This window comes from Vipera ursinii (genome assembly GCF_947247035.1).
Source record: "Vipera ursinii genome assembly, chromosome: 1".
Lineage (NCBI taxonomy): Eukaryota > Metazoa > Chordata > Lepidosauria > Squamata > Viperidae > Vipera > Vipera ursinii.
In genome coordinates, this window is record NC_139512.1 from 3360684 (window position 1) to 3377475 (window position 16792).

The 16792-nt window shown below is 43.5% G+C and overlaps 1 protein-coding gene across 1 annotated transcript; it reads left to right on the top strand.

Moving 5' to 3' along the window:
- The first annotated feature begins 7832 nt into the window (after window positions 1–7832).
- On the top strand, window positions 7833–16337 carry TEKTIP1 (tektin bundle interacting protein 1). Its single transcript, XM_083350153.1, has 4 exons — window positions 7833–7943; window positions 10377–10606; window positions 13789–13914; window positions 15726–16337. Exons 1-4 carry the CDS (start codon window positions 7846–7848, stop codon window positions 15869–15871), a joined length of 600 nt encoding a protein of 199 aa, XP_083206279.1. The 5' UTR covers window positions 7833–7845; the 3' UTR covers window positions 15872–16337.
- Window positions 16338–16792: the final 455 nt, after the last annotated feature.

Here is a 16792-nt window from a genome sequence, read left to right on the forward strand (position 1 = left end):
GCCAGCATCTGAAGGAGGGTCCCTCTTGTTTACTTCCATTCACAATGTGCCATCTTGAGATCACGTTCCTGGAGAAGAGAATAATTTGAATCCCCGCCTCTTGCTTTCCATCTGGAGCAGATGCTGCAAATGGGGAGCTTGTGGGAGGATTAGCTGCCTCCAAATAAGTATTGTGTGTGTGTGTGTGTGTTGTCTCAAAAGTTCTCATATGGGTTGCAGGAATTGATTATACCGATGCATGTTGACTAGTCATGTTTAAGGCAAAATATCCGTGCAAAGGGATTAAAAAAAGAATACACAAGTCCCGTGATTTGTATTTCTATATGTATTATCTTTTTGACCAGAAGTATCTGAAACAAATTTTTTTGGAATGGGGTGTTTCTGTGTTCTGTTTTGTTTGAATGTGTGGCATTCTTATGTATGCAGTGCGTCACATAAGGGGCTGTAGGATGTGTGGGGTATGGTTAAAAAAAAACATAGCTTCATATGTAAAGTACATATATTAATGTATCTGGCATTAAAGACTTGTGAATGGAACAATTTACTTTGTCAAGTGTGGTATTTTTCAAAACCGGGTTACATTTTAAAATGCACTGTTCTTTGTCGGGTTGTACATTTATTAATAATAAGCAAAAGAAGGGAAGTTTTTAAATTTTAAATTCTCCAAGATGTTATCAAAAACTAAGCATGCTAAAATCCAAGGGTAACTGATACTGCAGTCTATTCCAGTAGGAAGGAACCAGGACAAATGCTTTTCTTTTCTTGAAAGACCTGTGTGGACAGCTGTTTGTGGCAACAGTTTTAGGACCAGGCAATTAAATTCTGTTTCAATTTACCTGCAGGATTTTTTTTTCCTGTCCTTCCAAATGACTAAAAAGGCTACCCACAAGATTAGATAGACGGTGAGGCCTGGGCTGTTTGAATGGATCTTTATAATACAAAAGAGTAGCTCCACAAAAAAAACAAGATGGCTGGTGTTGCATTCCATCCATATCCTGGAATTCGAATGCTTGTCATTACTTAGAGAAGAGTCACTTTTCTCCCTTTATCATGGAGGGCAATGTTTAACTAGTGCAGTGTTTCTCAACCTGTGAGGACTTCAGCTCCCAGAATTCTGTCTTCCAAGGGGCCAAACGTTGAGAAACACTAAATTAGAGCATTCTGTGTTGCATCGCATTGGCTCTTCCTATTGAGTCTCACCAATATAGAAAAGAGCTGCATAGCGCCTTATGTTGTGGTTTCCTAGAAATTTTGATTGGGGCCAGGGGGGGTTAGAAAACCCCCATCTTTTTGGCAATTATTTGCATTGTAATTTTTTTTTCTAATGCCTTGGAGAATTATGCTTATTTTATTTGTATTTAATGCTGAAAATTGAAGTGCTGTTAAAAGGTAAATAACTAATATTCATTATTTAAGGAAAGTTTAATATTAGCTTCTTGCCTTTACATTTTATTATACTGAAAAACAGCCCCCAGCTTGTTGCTGTATTAATCAGTTTTGGGAACCCAAACACTGCATTATTTACAGATTTTGGAATGTGACTTTTTCGCTTTAAGTAAAGGTTGCCCTCGGCTTATGACCACAATTGGGACCAGAATTTCTGGCGCTAAACAAGATGATTGTTCAGTAAGTTGTACCTAAATGATATGACTTTTTTTCCACAGTTAAATGAATCACTGCAGTTAAGTGAATCACACAGTTGTTAAGCAAATCAAACTTGCACCGTTGACTTCGCTCGTTGGAAGCAAGCTGGAAGGTCGCAACTGGCTATCACAGGACCCCAGGATACTGTAACCATCATAAATATATGCTAGTTGCCCAGCACCTGAATTTTAATCGGGTGACTGGCAATGCTGTAATGGTTGTAAGTTCGGGGACCCATCATAACTCACTTTTTTCAGTGTTGTAACTGAATGGTCACTGAATGAATGGTTGCAAGTCAAGGAGTACCCATATTACAATTTCACTTTCACTTCCAATTTCACTTTCACTACTTACTAGATCTATTTCTCACTTAGATATGAATCAGAACTGCTGGATCGTCTCTAGGGTTTAGCTTAAGCTCATTAATGAACATATGACATAGAAGTGTTTTCATTAAATTTTCCTCCCATTCCGATTAGGGAACTGGAGGCTAAAACCTATGAGGAACAGTTGCTGGAATTGGGTATGTCTAGTTTTAATGAAGAGAAGGACAAGGGGTAACACGATAGCAGTGTTCCAATATCTCAGGAGCTGCCACAAAGAAGAGCGAGTCAAGCTATTCTCCAAAGCACCTGAAGGCAGGACCAGAAGCAATGGATGGAAACTAGTCAAAGAGAGAAGCAATCTAGAACTAAGGAAAAATTCTCTGACAGAATGGCTTGCCTTCAGAAGTTGTGGGTGCTCCAACACTGGAGGTTTTTAAAGAGATTGGACAACCATTTGTCTGAAGTGGTGTAGGGTTTCCAGCTTGAACGGGTTGGACTAGAAGACCTCAAAGGTTCCTTCCATCCCTGTTATTATATTTTATTCTGACCTTAGTGCTGAGGGGCATAATCCCAAAGAATTTCCTTGTTTTAGATACTGTACGTTTTTAGATAGACCAGGCTTTCTGATTTTTAGTTATGGTGCCTCTGTTCACACAAAACAGCCCAAACCAAACTGCATTATATCCTCATACAATATCTGTGCCTTTGAATGTTAGCTCACAATCCATAGTTTATGACTTACTGTATTGTCTGTATTCAGCCATTGAGATTTGGCAAACTCTAGTGAAAAAAATTATTTAAAATTTGATAAAACCACAGTTGAAAATAATAGATGAGATAATTACAAACGATTCTATTAACATGGGAAATGAAAAGCTCTTCATTTGTTCTAATCATCTCAAAATGTTAAACATACACCAGATTGTTTTTAGTTGCTACAGAAACCAGTTCAAGCCTCCATTAATAGAAGCAAGCAATCTGTCATGGAACCTTTGGGTAGCCTCACAGACACTGATTTCACACGTTGTATTCATGCCATAATATCATCTGTTTGCTGTTGGTTTTTCAGGCTGTGTTTATTCTTAGTCACTGTAGTTTTTAACCATAGTTAACTCATTTAGCCCAATGTGTTAACCAGGCTGGATATCAACATCCACAAATGCTTTAACCATAAGTTGTTGAATAAGCCTTAAATGTCTGGGTTTGTACAACAATAAATCATAAACCACAGTACACATGCAGCTATAGCCAGGCTCATAACATATTATGCCAAAACATGTTGATTTATTGCTAATCTACCATCAATCATTGTGGGTTCTCAACAACCATGTAAGATTTTCTTCAGAAACATCTGTCCCCAACCAGTGCTTGAATCTTCCAATGATATATCTTTTGCTACTGTTACTATCCCCAAACTAGAACTTTATTAGAATTTAGAATGATCTGTGTACTAAATGCTCCAACACTGGACGTTTTTAAGAAAAGACTGGACAGCTATTTGTCTGAAATGGTATAGGGTTTCCTGCCTGAGCAGGGGGTTGGAGTAGATGATCCCCAAGATCCTTTCCAACTTTATTATTATTATTTTTAAAAAGGTAAAGGTTTTCCCCTGTCCAGTCAAGTCTGGTTGGGGTGGGGAAATTCATCTCCTTTTCTTAGCCAAGGGAAGCAAGCATTGACCACATTTCTGTGGCCATGTGGCCAGCATGACTATATGCAGAGGCACACGGAACACTTACCTTCTCACTAAAGTGGTACCTATTTATTTACTTGCATTTGCATGCTTTTGAATTTACCCCATCGCATGATATTCGTGTCACCAACCCAGGCTGTCAGCTGTCAGCTGATATTTCCAAACATGTGAATATGCCAAAAAAGGTAAACTCCCAAGCCAAGCTAGAGTCCTTCCTTGTTATGCTAAATTGTGCCTATAAATACAATTGACCACAACTGTATTTATAGTCAACATGTGTCAATTTGTTTCACAATGAAAAAAAATATGTAAAGTAATGGAGAAACTACATCTAGAATGCTGACCTGGGTGCCCTGCATATATTGTTAAGCCTGCAACTCCCAGCATGCCCCTAGCTGGGATTGGGGGTCACAGGTACATTCCAATCAAAGAAGGCACAAAGAACCTTATGTACTTCTACAATCTTAATACACTTCATTCATAAGACTGCCATCAGTTCTGCATGTAAGAAAGCTGTTCATCACTCTGGCCCTTTTCCAGATGTGTTGTAATCCAAATCATCTGGAGAGCAACAGGCTGGAGAACACGTTAAAAAAATGGAATGGAAGTACTAACCAACTACGTGGACTTTATCAAATATTACATCCTATGAGTCTTGTCTCTTTATTTTAATAGAGAGTGACTGACAACATCAGCAGTTAGTATTATAACTATATTGACTTTTTTGCCAGCTACTGTGGAGAGAGATAAAAATGTTCAAGCAGTGCTTAAATAAGAGAAAACAAAATCCTTGGAACATAGACTCAAATCTTTTTTAATTGTGGAAAATTGCAAAATCTACTGTATTGCTGAAATAACAAATGGAGTCACAAAGGAGGGTATGCTGTTGATTGCTTATCTGTGGCTTACTGCATAAGCCACAATTATCTATATTTCCACACAACAAATCAAGCTAGAAGCCATGGTTTACAAATTGCCCACTTGGATTCAGAGACCTGTCAAGCCCCAATATCAAAAAAACCCAAGAACGACACAGATTGCAGTAAGCAGCTTTAATGTTTGTCTGAGGTAGATGCAGAATCTTGGCAAATTGTAAGGCCACTTCAAGCTTTTGGGCAACATTTTTAGATGTATGAACTTAATTGCCGTGCTAAAGAATTTCCTTCAGAAAGCTTCAGAATCAACTGGAGTAAATACATTTAAATAATTTAAATTTGAACAATATTTGCTTCATTGGCAGGGATTGAGATTGGAAAGGGATCCTCCTCTTTGTCTGAAGCCCTAGACCAGTGTTTCCTGAACCTCAGCAACTTTAGGATGTATGGACTAATTCCCCAGCCAACAAGGCTGGCTGGGGAATTCTGGGAGTTGAAGTTTGGGTATCTTAAAAGTTGCCTGTTAAGTAGGGTTCAAGAGTTCAGGAGTTACCTTGCTTTATTGAGGAACATGGCCGAACTGGGGAACAAAGGATTTCAGCCCTCATTTATACCGGGCCAGGTAACTGCCTGGCCAATGGGTTAAAATCCAAGCGTCCTGTCAGCTGGTCAGCCAATCCCTTTAAATCCGGCTCTCCTGCCAAACGCTGTCTCTTTGTTCTGGCTTCCTGCCAAACGCTGTTCCTGCTTGCTGTTCCTGTGCGGAGCTATCCAGCTCTGCGCCTCCTTAATTCACTGACCCCTCACGTGTATTCAGAACCTGCATACACTACACCCCTTCCCCCATGGCGGGAACACACTATCAACACAACTTACCCACATCCCCCTCAAGTACGTACATAATCTGAGAGGTAGGCTGGAGGCCTATGGGCTCGGCCAGACCGCCTAGGGGATCCCCCCCCCCACAGGCTTGATATTGTCCTTTGAGCTTATGCTTCTTTGGTTATGCTCCCCCGGTGCTGGTGAAAAAGATGATGGGGTTTCAGGTGTGGTCGCCCCTGGGTTATGTGGCCTCCTTTGACTGGCCCCAGGTGACGTCAGTCCCTCACTCTGATCCAGCTGTTGATGAGGTCGGAGCAGTTGCAACCCCTCTGATTTGGGAACTATCTGCCTGATTGCTGTGTCTCTGAATCACTACAGGTTGGGTGTCTCTTTGGTTACTCTGAGTCACTATAGGTTGGAGTGAGGCCTCTTGCCCATTATTAGCTGGGCCCCGCTCAGGTGCTCGACGCCTGAGTTGGTCAACATGTCTCCTCCACAGTAACCCCCCCTCCACCCTAACGATGTAAGATACTGGTCCCGTCCGCTCAACTACTTTCCCTTGCACCCATGTATCCCTGGAGCTATAGTTCCTAGCCCAGATGAGGTCCCCCATTGTAAAATCCCTGGGAACCTTTGGGTGTTCCACATCTGCCACCACTCTGTCTGGGTGTAGTCTGTCAAGAGTGGTTATGAGGCGCCTTCCCCAACGAATTTCCGCTGGGCTCTTCCCGGTTGTGGTGCAGGGAGTGGTGTGTTGGTGCAACAGGAATTTGGCCAAACGTTTCCAATTTCCATGGATGATGCGCTTCAATGTGTCCTTTGTGGTACACACTGCCCATTCAGCCAAGCCATTACTGGAGGGGTGGAAGGGAGCCGAGGTGACGTGTCTAATCCCATTGGTCTTCAAAAACGCCTGGAATTCTGAGGAGGTAAATTGTGGACCATTATCAGAGACCAATACATCAGGAAGGCCGTGAGTGGCAAAGAGTCCCATGAGTGCCTGGACAGTCCCTGATGTGGTTAAGATACTGACTGGCACCACCTCCAACCAATTGGAGTGGCTGTCTACTACTATCAAGAATGATTGGTTGTGCAGGGGGCCTGCGTAGTCAATGTGTATCCGGGACCAGGGTGTGTGTCTCTCCTCCCACTTGTGAACAGGGGCATGTGGCTGTGGTGGCCGAGATTTTTGGCAAATGTAACAGCCAGCTACTTGTTCAATATCTTTGTCAAGGCCCGGCCACCACAGATAGCTCCTTGCCAATGCCTTCATCCGTATGACCCCTGGTTGCCCCTCGTGTAGTGAGTGGATTACTCTGTTTCTCAATGTTTGTGTTATGATGACCCTGCATCCCCACAATAGGCAACCCTTGTGTGAGTATAACTCGTGTCTTCTTGTGAAAAATGCCGTGAATTTAGGCCCTGGTGATTTGTCTTGCCAACCTGTGTTAACCCACGTCTGTACCCTACTCAAAATCCTATCCTTTGTGGTTCCTGGTGCGATGTCTCAGGCACTGAGAAGACATTCTGGCAGATCTTGAATGGCTAATATTTGGGCTGCTGGTGCTGGATCTGGTTCCGTGTTGTTAAGAGGAAGTCTGCTTAACCTGTCTGCATGGCCCATTTCCTTTCCTGGCTTGTGCACTAGTTTACAAGAATAAGCCGAAAGGAAGATGGACCAACGGAGCATTCTGGGTGACAAGATCTGTGGGGTTTGCTTATCTGTGGTAAACAGACCTAGCAAGGGTTTATGGTCTGTAAAGATGGTGAAATTCCTCCCATACAAATAATCATGGAATTTCTTTACTCCAGCAACTATTGCCAGGGCTTCCTTGTCTATCTGTGCGTAGTTCCGCTTGCTGCTGACAAAGTCCTGGAGTAATATGCAATGGGAATTTGTCTGCCATCCTCCTCTAGGTGGCTCAACACAGCCCCCACTCCATAAGGAGAAGCATCGCAAGCAATGCAAATTGGTTTATTTTCTATGAAGTGGGTGATGGTGGCATTGCTTGCCAACAGGTTTTTTAGAGATGCAGCCTTTGCACCCAGAGCATCTCTTGTCCTGGCTGTTGTCCTGTGTTCTCTTCCATTCCTTTCCCAGCTTCCCACAATTTCTCATAACATCATTCCAAGCCCCCCCCCCCAAAAAAAAGATGTATGAATGCAGCCAACACAATTGCAAGCAGTGCCAGGAGGGAGAAATGGGTGGGGAGGACGTTGCCCCTTCTTCTCTTCTATAAAAATTGGGGACTTTTCATGATCAGGATCTTTTACTACAGAAAACCTTTCCTCGCTCTTCCAGTCTTTTGGATCTAACCTACTCCATCATTCATTGTCTCCCTGTTGCTGCACTGGTTGCTAAGGGGATGGTTGCCAGGAGGTATGTAAGTCAAACAATGACTGACTCATCTTGCTCTTACCTCCAGCCAAAGGGAAACTCTCTTAAGCTGGCCTGGGCTGCAGGAGGGGACATCACAGGCTTGCTATGGATTTCCGTAACCTGTCCTACCGGGATTTGGTATTAAATCGTCCATATGTCCCGCTTAACACCTTAGAGACAGATTTCCCCACTCCGCTCTACAGGTGAGTGCCTTCACGATGGTGCAAACCACTACCACATCCTGGGCTCTATTTGAGAGGGAAAAATGTCTTCCTTACATCATTAAATCATGGCAATGATTTCAGTTTTGGCAACTTGAAAATATGTGGACTTCAACTCCCAGAATCCTTCCTTCCTTCCTTCCTTCCTTCCTTCCTTCCTTCCTTCCTTCCTTCCTCCCTTCCTTCCTTCCTCCCTCCCTCCCTTCCTTCCTTCCTTCTTAGCTTATTGCAGGAATACTTTCTTACCAGGGGATCACTGCAAGATGTGGTCAGAAAAGCCAAAATGGTGGTAGCGGGAGTAATAAAAGCTCCACCTCTTTGTTATGTTCATCCAGCAAAGATTCGGTCCAACTGTGGCAGCCACTTTTTAGACACTCCTGATACCTATAGTTTGGACTTTAGATCTTGCAAATTTACAAACCTCTCCACCGTGCCTTTGCTCTCTGCCCAGTGCTTTCTCTTCCACTCTCAACAGGGTTGTTTCCCTTCTGCGGACATATTTCCAGGGCTCAGGGAGTGCGTCAGGTCGTTAAGGTCATGTTGCAAACCTCTCTTTCCAGATGCAGAACAACATTTTTATTCCAAACAGTGGATTAAATAAGCTCATTTTCCCCTCCAAAGTCCCATTCTTTAAAAGGAGCCTTTCTACAAAATGCGGGCCTGGAAACTTGCAGGAGGTGAATGGATATCTATAAATTTATTTCATTTTGCCACAGTTCATGCTCAGAACGGTTGATTTGGCTATTCAGCTTCGAAAAGCCAGTGGCCAGATGAATCATTCTTTCCAAAGAATAAATAACAGGTGGAACACAAAGGAAAAACAGTTGGCTCCTTCTCTTTTCATCACATTTGTTTTTTTACTCTTTATGCAACGCTTTAGGGAATTCTGGATTATAAGCCATTCGCTTGCATTCCTGTTGGAAGCACCTGTCATGCTTCTGGGTTGAAAGGCTAAGCTGGTGACATCACCATTGCCCAGGGGGACACCCAGTTGGGGGCTCCTTTCTTGTCCCTGTTAATGTACCCCTGAAAGTGGGACCTATCTATCTACTTGTGAATGCTTGCTTGTACTGCTAGGTTAGCAGGACCTGGAGCAAATGACAGGAGCTCACCCTGCCACACAGCAGCACTAATCATCAAGCCAGCATCCTAAGCATGTGAACCGCCGTGGTCCCATTATAAGCCATTAAATTATTCCCACAACAAGCTTGAGGAGGTAGATTTTTGAAGCTAAGAATGGCCCTTCTGGGCCAGAGTAGACCTCCTACCCAACATTTGGTGTCCCTCAGTGGCCAGTTAGATGCCTTTGGGATGCTCATAGGAGATGGAAACATCTCCCTCTCCTAATATTGTTTTCCACAGACTGCTGTCCCACAACCCAGAAGTAAGACTAACCCCCAATAGACCTGTCATTTGTGGATTGATAAATTCCTTTATCTTTTGGGCAACTCTACATCTTGAGATTTCGTCATAGGACGGGTTTTCTTTTGTCTGTTTTACCTCTTGTCATCACATTTGTACACTGCCCATCTTGTTGAAGGGGACTATAGGTTAGGGGTGCTCAAACTTGGCAACTTTAAGACTCGTGGACTTCAACTAGTGTAGACATCCAATCTACTGGTCTATAATTTCCCAAATCCTCCATCTTCTCTAGTTTGAAGCCAAGAACATCATCTCCAGTCTTCTGGCAAATGGCCAATTTATCAGAGCTTACAGCTGGTAGTTCAATGATTATCTTCAACAGATCCTTCAACACCTTAGACCAGAGATCTAAAACCTTGACAACTTTAAGACTCGTGGACTTCAGCTCCCAGAATTCCTCAGCCAGCATAGCTGGCTGAGGAATTCTGGGAATTGAAGTCCACGAGTCTTAAAGTTGCCAAGGTTGAGGACCCCTCCTCTAGGTGGCTTGTGTCCTTTTCTAAATGTTTTGATCAGAACTGTACGTAGTATTACTAATATGAACATAATGTAGATTTGTCTAGGTTCATTACTGGGGCTGTCAATTCTATGTTCAGCCTTTCCTTACGATTCCCTAGACTTTTCCAATTCAACAAATCCACTCCATCCTTCACTATATCTGAATATTGCCTGTCTGATTATGTGTTGATAGCTCTGACCTCATCAGTATGTATGGAAAGTCAAGATCTCTTTATATTTTACTTCAGCTGAATGACAGCTTAGTTCAACCACTGCTCCAATTTGATTGGCACTTAATACAGTAGTGATAATTTAATAGAGAGCCTTCCTTCTGAGAGACATTTAACTTACATTTAATGTAAGTTTAGATTGAACTGAACTTCATCTCGGTTTACTCCTGGGCATGCTGGTCACTCCCAATCCATATCCCTCTGTCTTTTCTTGGCCAGCCTTGATGCATCTGCGTAATAGTTTTTTTTTCCATCCCTTTGACAGTGATCAGTACGTTTCTCTGAGGGGACCCCGGAATGCCCCTGTTATAAAAGAGGCTGTACGCTGGAAATTCACCCCTATGGGGTGGGATGCCATCCCTCAAACCTGGTATACCGGTCTGACAAACAGCCACAACCGTGATGCCTGGTACACCATCACTGAGCCCGTGGGCCGAGAGACCTACCACCGCCGGCTGAGGTCCAGTGCTAAACAGGAGAAGACTCTACCACCTGGTAAGTGTTTAGGGCAAGGCATGGGCAATTATGGCAACTTTATGACCTGTGGGTTTCAACTCCCAGAATTCCTCAGGCAGCATGGCTGCCTCAGGAATTCTGGGAGTTGAAATCCACAGGTCGTAAGGTTGCCAGGGTTGCTCACTCCTGGTTTAGGGACCTCGGAGAGTCCAGACTATTCTCCCATTAAGCTTCAGTAGCAGAGGTGGGCAACCTGTCCCTGCCCACCCAAGTCTTCTTTTAGCCCACTCTGACCAAATAGTATTATTGCTAGAATTGTTATTTTTAAATTTATTTTTACCCCGCCTTTATTATTTTTGCAAATAACTCAAGACGGCAAACATATCCAACATGCCTTCCTCCTCCTCTTTTCCCCACAACAACCCTGTGAGGTAGGTTGGGCTAAGAGAGAGTGATTGTCTCAAAGTTACCTTGCTGTCTTTCATGGCTGAGGCGGGACTTGAACTCACACTTTCCCACTTTCTAACCTTAGCCCTAGTCTTAGCCCACGGGTAGGCAACCTCGGCTCTTTTATGACTCATGGACTTCAACTCCCAGAATTCCTGAGTCAGTGCTGACTCAGGAATTCTGGGAGTTGAAGTCCATGAGTCATAAAAGAGCCGAGGTTGCCTACCCCTGTCTTAGCCATTAGACCAAACCAGCTATTATTTAATCAAAAATAGTTATTAACTGAATGTGAATATGATTTGATAATAAAGTATTACTTAGCTTATATTAGTTGCTAACAGTATATTTACCAGCAGCCCTGTTGATGCAGTGGTTAGAATGCAGCATTGCAAGCAAATTCTGCCCGCAGCTAGGAGGTCAATCCTGATGGGCTCAAAGTTGACTCAGACTCCCATCCTTCCGAGGTTGGTAAAATGAGGACCCAGATTTTGGGGAGCGATATGCTGATGGTGTAAACTTCCCAGAGAGTGTCGTAAAGGCCTATGAAGTGGTATATAAATCTAAGTACGATTATATTGCTATTTAAGAGTAGTCCAAAATCTACTTTTGCCTGTAATGATCCCCTGTGGGATAGGCAGGGCTGGGCTGGAGGGAACTGGCCCCAAAGCTTCCAGGTAGCTTCCGTAGCTGAAGGATTGGAACCCGGGTCTCTCTACCCAGAGAACCTCTGTGATCAATGAGGGACGGAAGCTGCATTCTTTCCTCCTCCTCCTCCTCCTCCTCCTCCTCCTCCTCCTCCTCCTCCTCCTCCTCCTCCTCCTCCTCCTCCTCCTCCTCCTTCAGCACCTTCACCCTTACACCGAAGCATCTTTCATCCAGATCAGGGGTAGGCAACCTTGGCTCTTTTATGACTCATGGACTTCAAGTCTCAGAATTCCTGAGCCAGCTGACTCAGGAATTCTGGGACTTGAAGTCCACGAGTCATAAAAGAGCCAAGGTTGCCTATCCGATCCAGACCATACAAGGTGACACCGCAGTCATTTCGTGCTGCTTGCTGACATTTCTCCCAAATGCAGTTCTAAAATTTCCTCTCTTCTCCAACACTACTAAGAAATATGAATAAAGGCATTTTCCCTTAAGCTTAACTTTTCCAATGGAAGCAGAAAGAAATGAAAATGGCTGTGTTATCCTCTGAGTGGGCATATTAGGTTTTTTTTAAAACAGCAATGCCTTCTGAACTTCCCCAATTCCATTCCTTTCGTTGTGGGGTGACCTGCAATGTAACACAGAAAAAAGACAAGCAGAAAAAAAAGACAAATGACACAAATACCTTAATACATACAGAACTAAGGAGAAACTTCCTGACAGAACAATTAATCAGTGGAACAACCTGCCTCCAGAAGTGGTGAATGCTCCAACACTGGGAGTTTTTAAGAAGAGACTGGCCAGCCATTTGTCTGAAATGGTAGAGGGTTTCCTGCCTGAGCAGGGGGTTGGACTAGATGACCTCCAAGATCCCTTCCAAATTATTATTATTATTACTATTATTATTACTATTACTATTACTATTACGATTACGATTATGATTATTATAAAAACAGCTGAGTTTTTAAACCCAGCATGAAACTTTGACCACACAGACTAACCATTTAATGATTGTCTGAATGTCACTGCTTGACCTGGTAGCTTAAGTCAGGGTTTTCAAACTTTTTCAAGTTTTCAACTTTTTCATTTAGTCCAACCCCCTGCTCAGGCAGGAAACCCTATACCATTTCAGACAAATGGCTGTGCAATCTCTTCTTAAAGACTTCCAGTGTTGGAGCATTAGCAGTTTCTGGAGGCAGGTTGTTCCACTGGTTAATTATTCTATCAGGAAGTTTCTCCTTAGTTCTAGGTTGCTTCTCTCTTTGGTTAGTTTCCATCCGTTGCTTCTTCTCCTGCCTTCAGGTGCTTTGGAGAATAGCTTGACTCCCTCTTCTTTGTGGCAACCCCTGAGATATTGGAAGACTGCTATCATGTCCCAGTTCTGAAATTGTAATCTCTCCCCCACTCTCGCATTTTGGGGGTATGGCAACCAGCCCACATTTACAGCTGTTTGAAGGGTCTCTCATTCACGTGAATGCAATTTATGATGTTAAAACCACCCCAAAGCAAACAATAAGTTCATTTAACAACTGCGGTATTTGCTTAATGACCACCACAGAAAAGGTTGTAAAGTTGGTCACAGTCACATGGTGATCCGCTTTACGGCCACCATGTTCTAAGACTAAATGGTGGGGTCAGTGTAAGTTGAGGACAACCTGTACTTGCTGGCCAGTAGGAGGCACTATATGACTAGTTCTGTCCATATATTTGGGTTTTCTGGCATACAGTAGCCTCCATACATTGAAATGAGTATGTTTGTTTGAAACAAAAGCCACAAGGATCTTTGCTTAGCTTTAAATGCACCATATCCTAAGGGAGGAATCAACTTTAAATGATAGCACTCTGATCTTTGGTAGGGAAGATCGATAAGGAAGGTAAAAAGTTTGAAATCCATTAAGCTAGGAGCTAAAAAAAACCTGACATAACCAATTCAAGCAGGGGTGGGGAACCATGGCCCTTTTATGACTTGCGGACTTCAACTCCCAGAATTCCTGAGCCCGCCATGTTGGGAGGTCCACAAGCCATAAAAGGGCCATGGCTCCCCACGCTTGAAATAAAGTATTGGCCTTTTCAGCTGTAGCAACACAATGCGGGCTCACATCTGTGCTTCTGCTCTCTTTTATCCTCAGGTTACGCCCAGCATTTGCGAGAGAGCAGCTGGTATGATCCAATCATCCCTCCTCAGTATTCGGATCCTAACACACGATGGGGTGCTTTTCTATGGAAGGATAAGAGTATTCCTGGCAAAGAATATGGTAAGAAGCAGGATGGGGGTGAAGAAACATGGGGAAAAACTCAGGCAGGTGGGCTTTATCAAAGACTTGTAATATGGTTCTTGAGTGTACAATCCCCATCCTACCTGCCTTTTCCCTCAATTCTAGAAAAATTGATCATCCAGTGAAATGGATCTGGATAAAAAAAATATTTCTCATACTACAGATAGGCCTTGATGTACAACCACAATTGAGTCCCAACTTTCTGTAAGTCGAGGGCTACCTATACATTCTCAGGTTAAGAACGGCCCCTTTTCCTATCACCTGCCATCTTGATGGGTTTTTTTTCCTTTGACTTGCTGGTCTTGAAGCTTGCATGTGTAGAATGAAAAGTTTTCATCAGTGTTCAAGCCGGGAATAAACAACATGGCGACTGCTTTAGAAAGAAGGTTGCAGTTTATTGAAGAGGAGAGCCAGACAGGAAGATGGATCTGGAAGAAAAAGAGGCAGAGCACATGTAGGGAGTGGGTTTTTATACCCTCCGGGGCTCTTGAGGTTGTTTCCTGTTCCTGTTTGAGGCTTTGTATTTCCTGTGTCATGTACTTTGTCCTGAGTCTGAGTGTGCCTCTTTGGCATCTGTGGGTTAATCCTATTATGTCCTATCTTAGAGTTTGGGTGGGGTATGTAGATTTTGGGTGTCTTTGTCTTCCTAAGCTTCTAGCTGGAGGCTCCAACCTTCCTGAATGGATTATTTACATCTACATTTCTACAGAGCTTGTTTCTGCTTGGGGGAGGGAGACTTGAGGCTATTAAGAAAAACTGGGCATGCTTTTCTGCCTTTTTAAGATCTTTTATAATAATAATAAGTTGGAAGGGACCTTGGAGGTCATCTAGTCCAACCCCCTGCTCAGGCAGGAAACCCTATACCATTTCAGACAAATGGCTGGCCAGTCTCTTCTTAAAAACTTCCAGTGTTGGAGCATTCACCACTTCTGGAGGCAGGTTGTTCCACTGGTTAATTGTTCTAACTGTCAGGAAGTTTCTCCTTAGTTCTAGGTTGCTTCTCTCCTTGACTAGTTTCCATCTGTTGCTTCTTGTCCTACTTTCAGGTGCTTTGAAGACTCCCTCTTCTTTGTGGCAGCCCCTGAGATATTGGAACACTGCTATCATGTCACCCCTCGTCCTTCTCTTCATTAAACTACACATACCCAATTCCAGCAACCGTTCCCTATATGTTTTAGCCTCCAGTTCCCCAATCATCTTTGTTGCTCTTCTCTGTACCCTTTCTAGGGTCTCGACATCTTTTTTACATCGTGGTGACCAAAACTGGATGCAGTATTCCAGGTGTGGCCTTACCAAGGCATTGTAAAGTGGTATTAGTACTTCACTTGATCTTGATTCTATCCCTCTGTTAATGCAGCCTAGCACTGTGTTGGTTTTTTGGCAGCTGCAGCACACTGCTGGCTCATATTTAAGTGATTGTATTTTGAGGAAATGTAATATTCTGCCCTTTTAATATTTCTTTTTCTGGGGGGGGGAATGACTTCCTACACATGCAACAGGAGGGCGTCATGTTTGCCTCCCTCGAGAGACACTTCTAGATGCTTTGAGACAACAGCTCCCCCAATTCCCAGGTCATGAAGAGGTATATACAGAATATAGAATAACAGAGCTGGAAGGGACCTTGGAGGTCTTCTAGTCCAACCCTCTGCTCAAGCAGACCACATACCATTCCATTCCATTCAACCTCTTCTTAAAAACCTCCAGTGATGCATATGAAAGCAAGGAAGTCCACCTTAATTTTTCCCAGGCCTCTTTTTAATCACAACCTCCCTTTTTCTTTTTCCCCCCAGTTGTCAACCGCAATCGCTGTGCTGAGGAACTGAAGGGAAAACCAGGCTATGTGCCCCACCTTTCTCTCCACACCCCGGTCTTCACAGCAAAGGACTACCGCACCTGGAGGATGTTCAGCCACCAGCCTTCGACCAACAACCAGTAAAGCTTCTTCAGCTGCTTGACGTGATGTGATAATCCTCCTTCGTGGTGCAAGGTGGGGAACAGCATCTCCCCTTTCTGCACAGGGCCCATGTCCTAGGCCCAGAGCCTTGAAGTGATGTGGCAGGGCAGCATACCCCACAGCCTGGAATATGTGGATGTGGCCAATTTGTTGCGACAGTGCTGTAAAAGGAGGGAGCTGAAAACGCTTCGTCTTTTTACCTGTGTGTTTGTTTTCTAATGAAATTGTTGGGCAGACAATTCTTCATGTACTTCTTTATGCAATGCAGAAATAACCGGTGGGACTCTCTATCATTATGGGATAGCAATGGCACTTAGATTTATATACTGCTTCACAGTGCTTTACAGCCCTCTATAAGTGGTTTACAGAGTCAGCATATTGCCCCCAACAATCTGGGTCCTCAGTTTGCCGACCTCAGAAGGTTGGAAGGCTGAGTCAATTTTGAGCAGGGGAGAATCAAACTGCTGGCAGTTGGCAGAATTAGCCTACAATATTGCATTCTAAGCATTGCGGCCACGTAACTCTTTAGGATGACTCTCTACTTCAGGGGTCTTCAAACTCGGCCCTTTTATGACTCATGGACTTCAACTCCCAGAATTCCTCAGCCACCGTGCCTGGTTGGGCAATTCTGGGAGTTGAAGCCCATGAGTCATAAAAGGGCGGAGTTTGAAGATCCCTGCTCTACTTCAATGTTGTTGTTTTTAAAAAAAGAGACGAGAGAAACTAAGGAAAGATAGTAGAAGACATGAAGGCACATACATGTGATGTGATATAGCTACGGTTGAAAAGTGCAAATAGAGTGCCTTTACAGACTCCCTTTTGAGTAAATCATGGCAAGTAAGCCTGTGCATAAAGTGAATGCTGGTTAGGATAATTAAGACATTTTCAGTAACTCACCTTAAT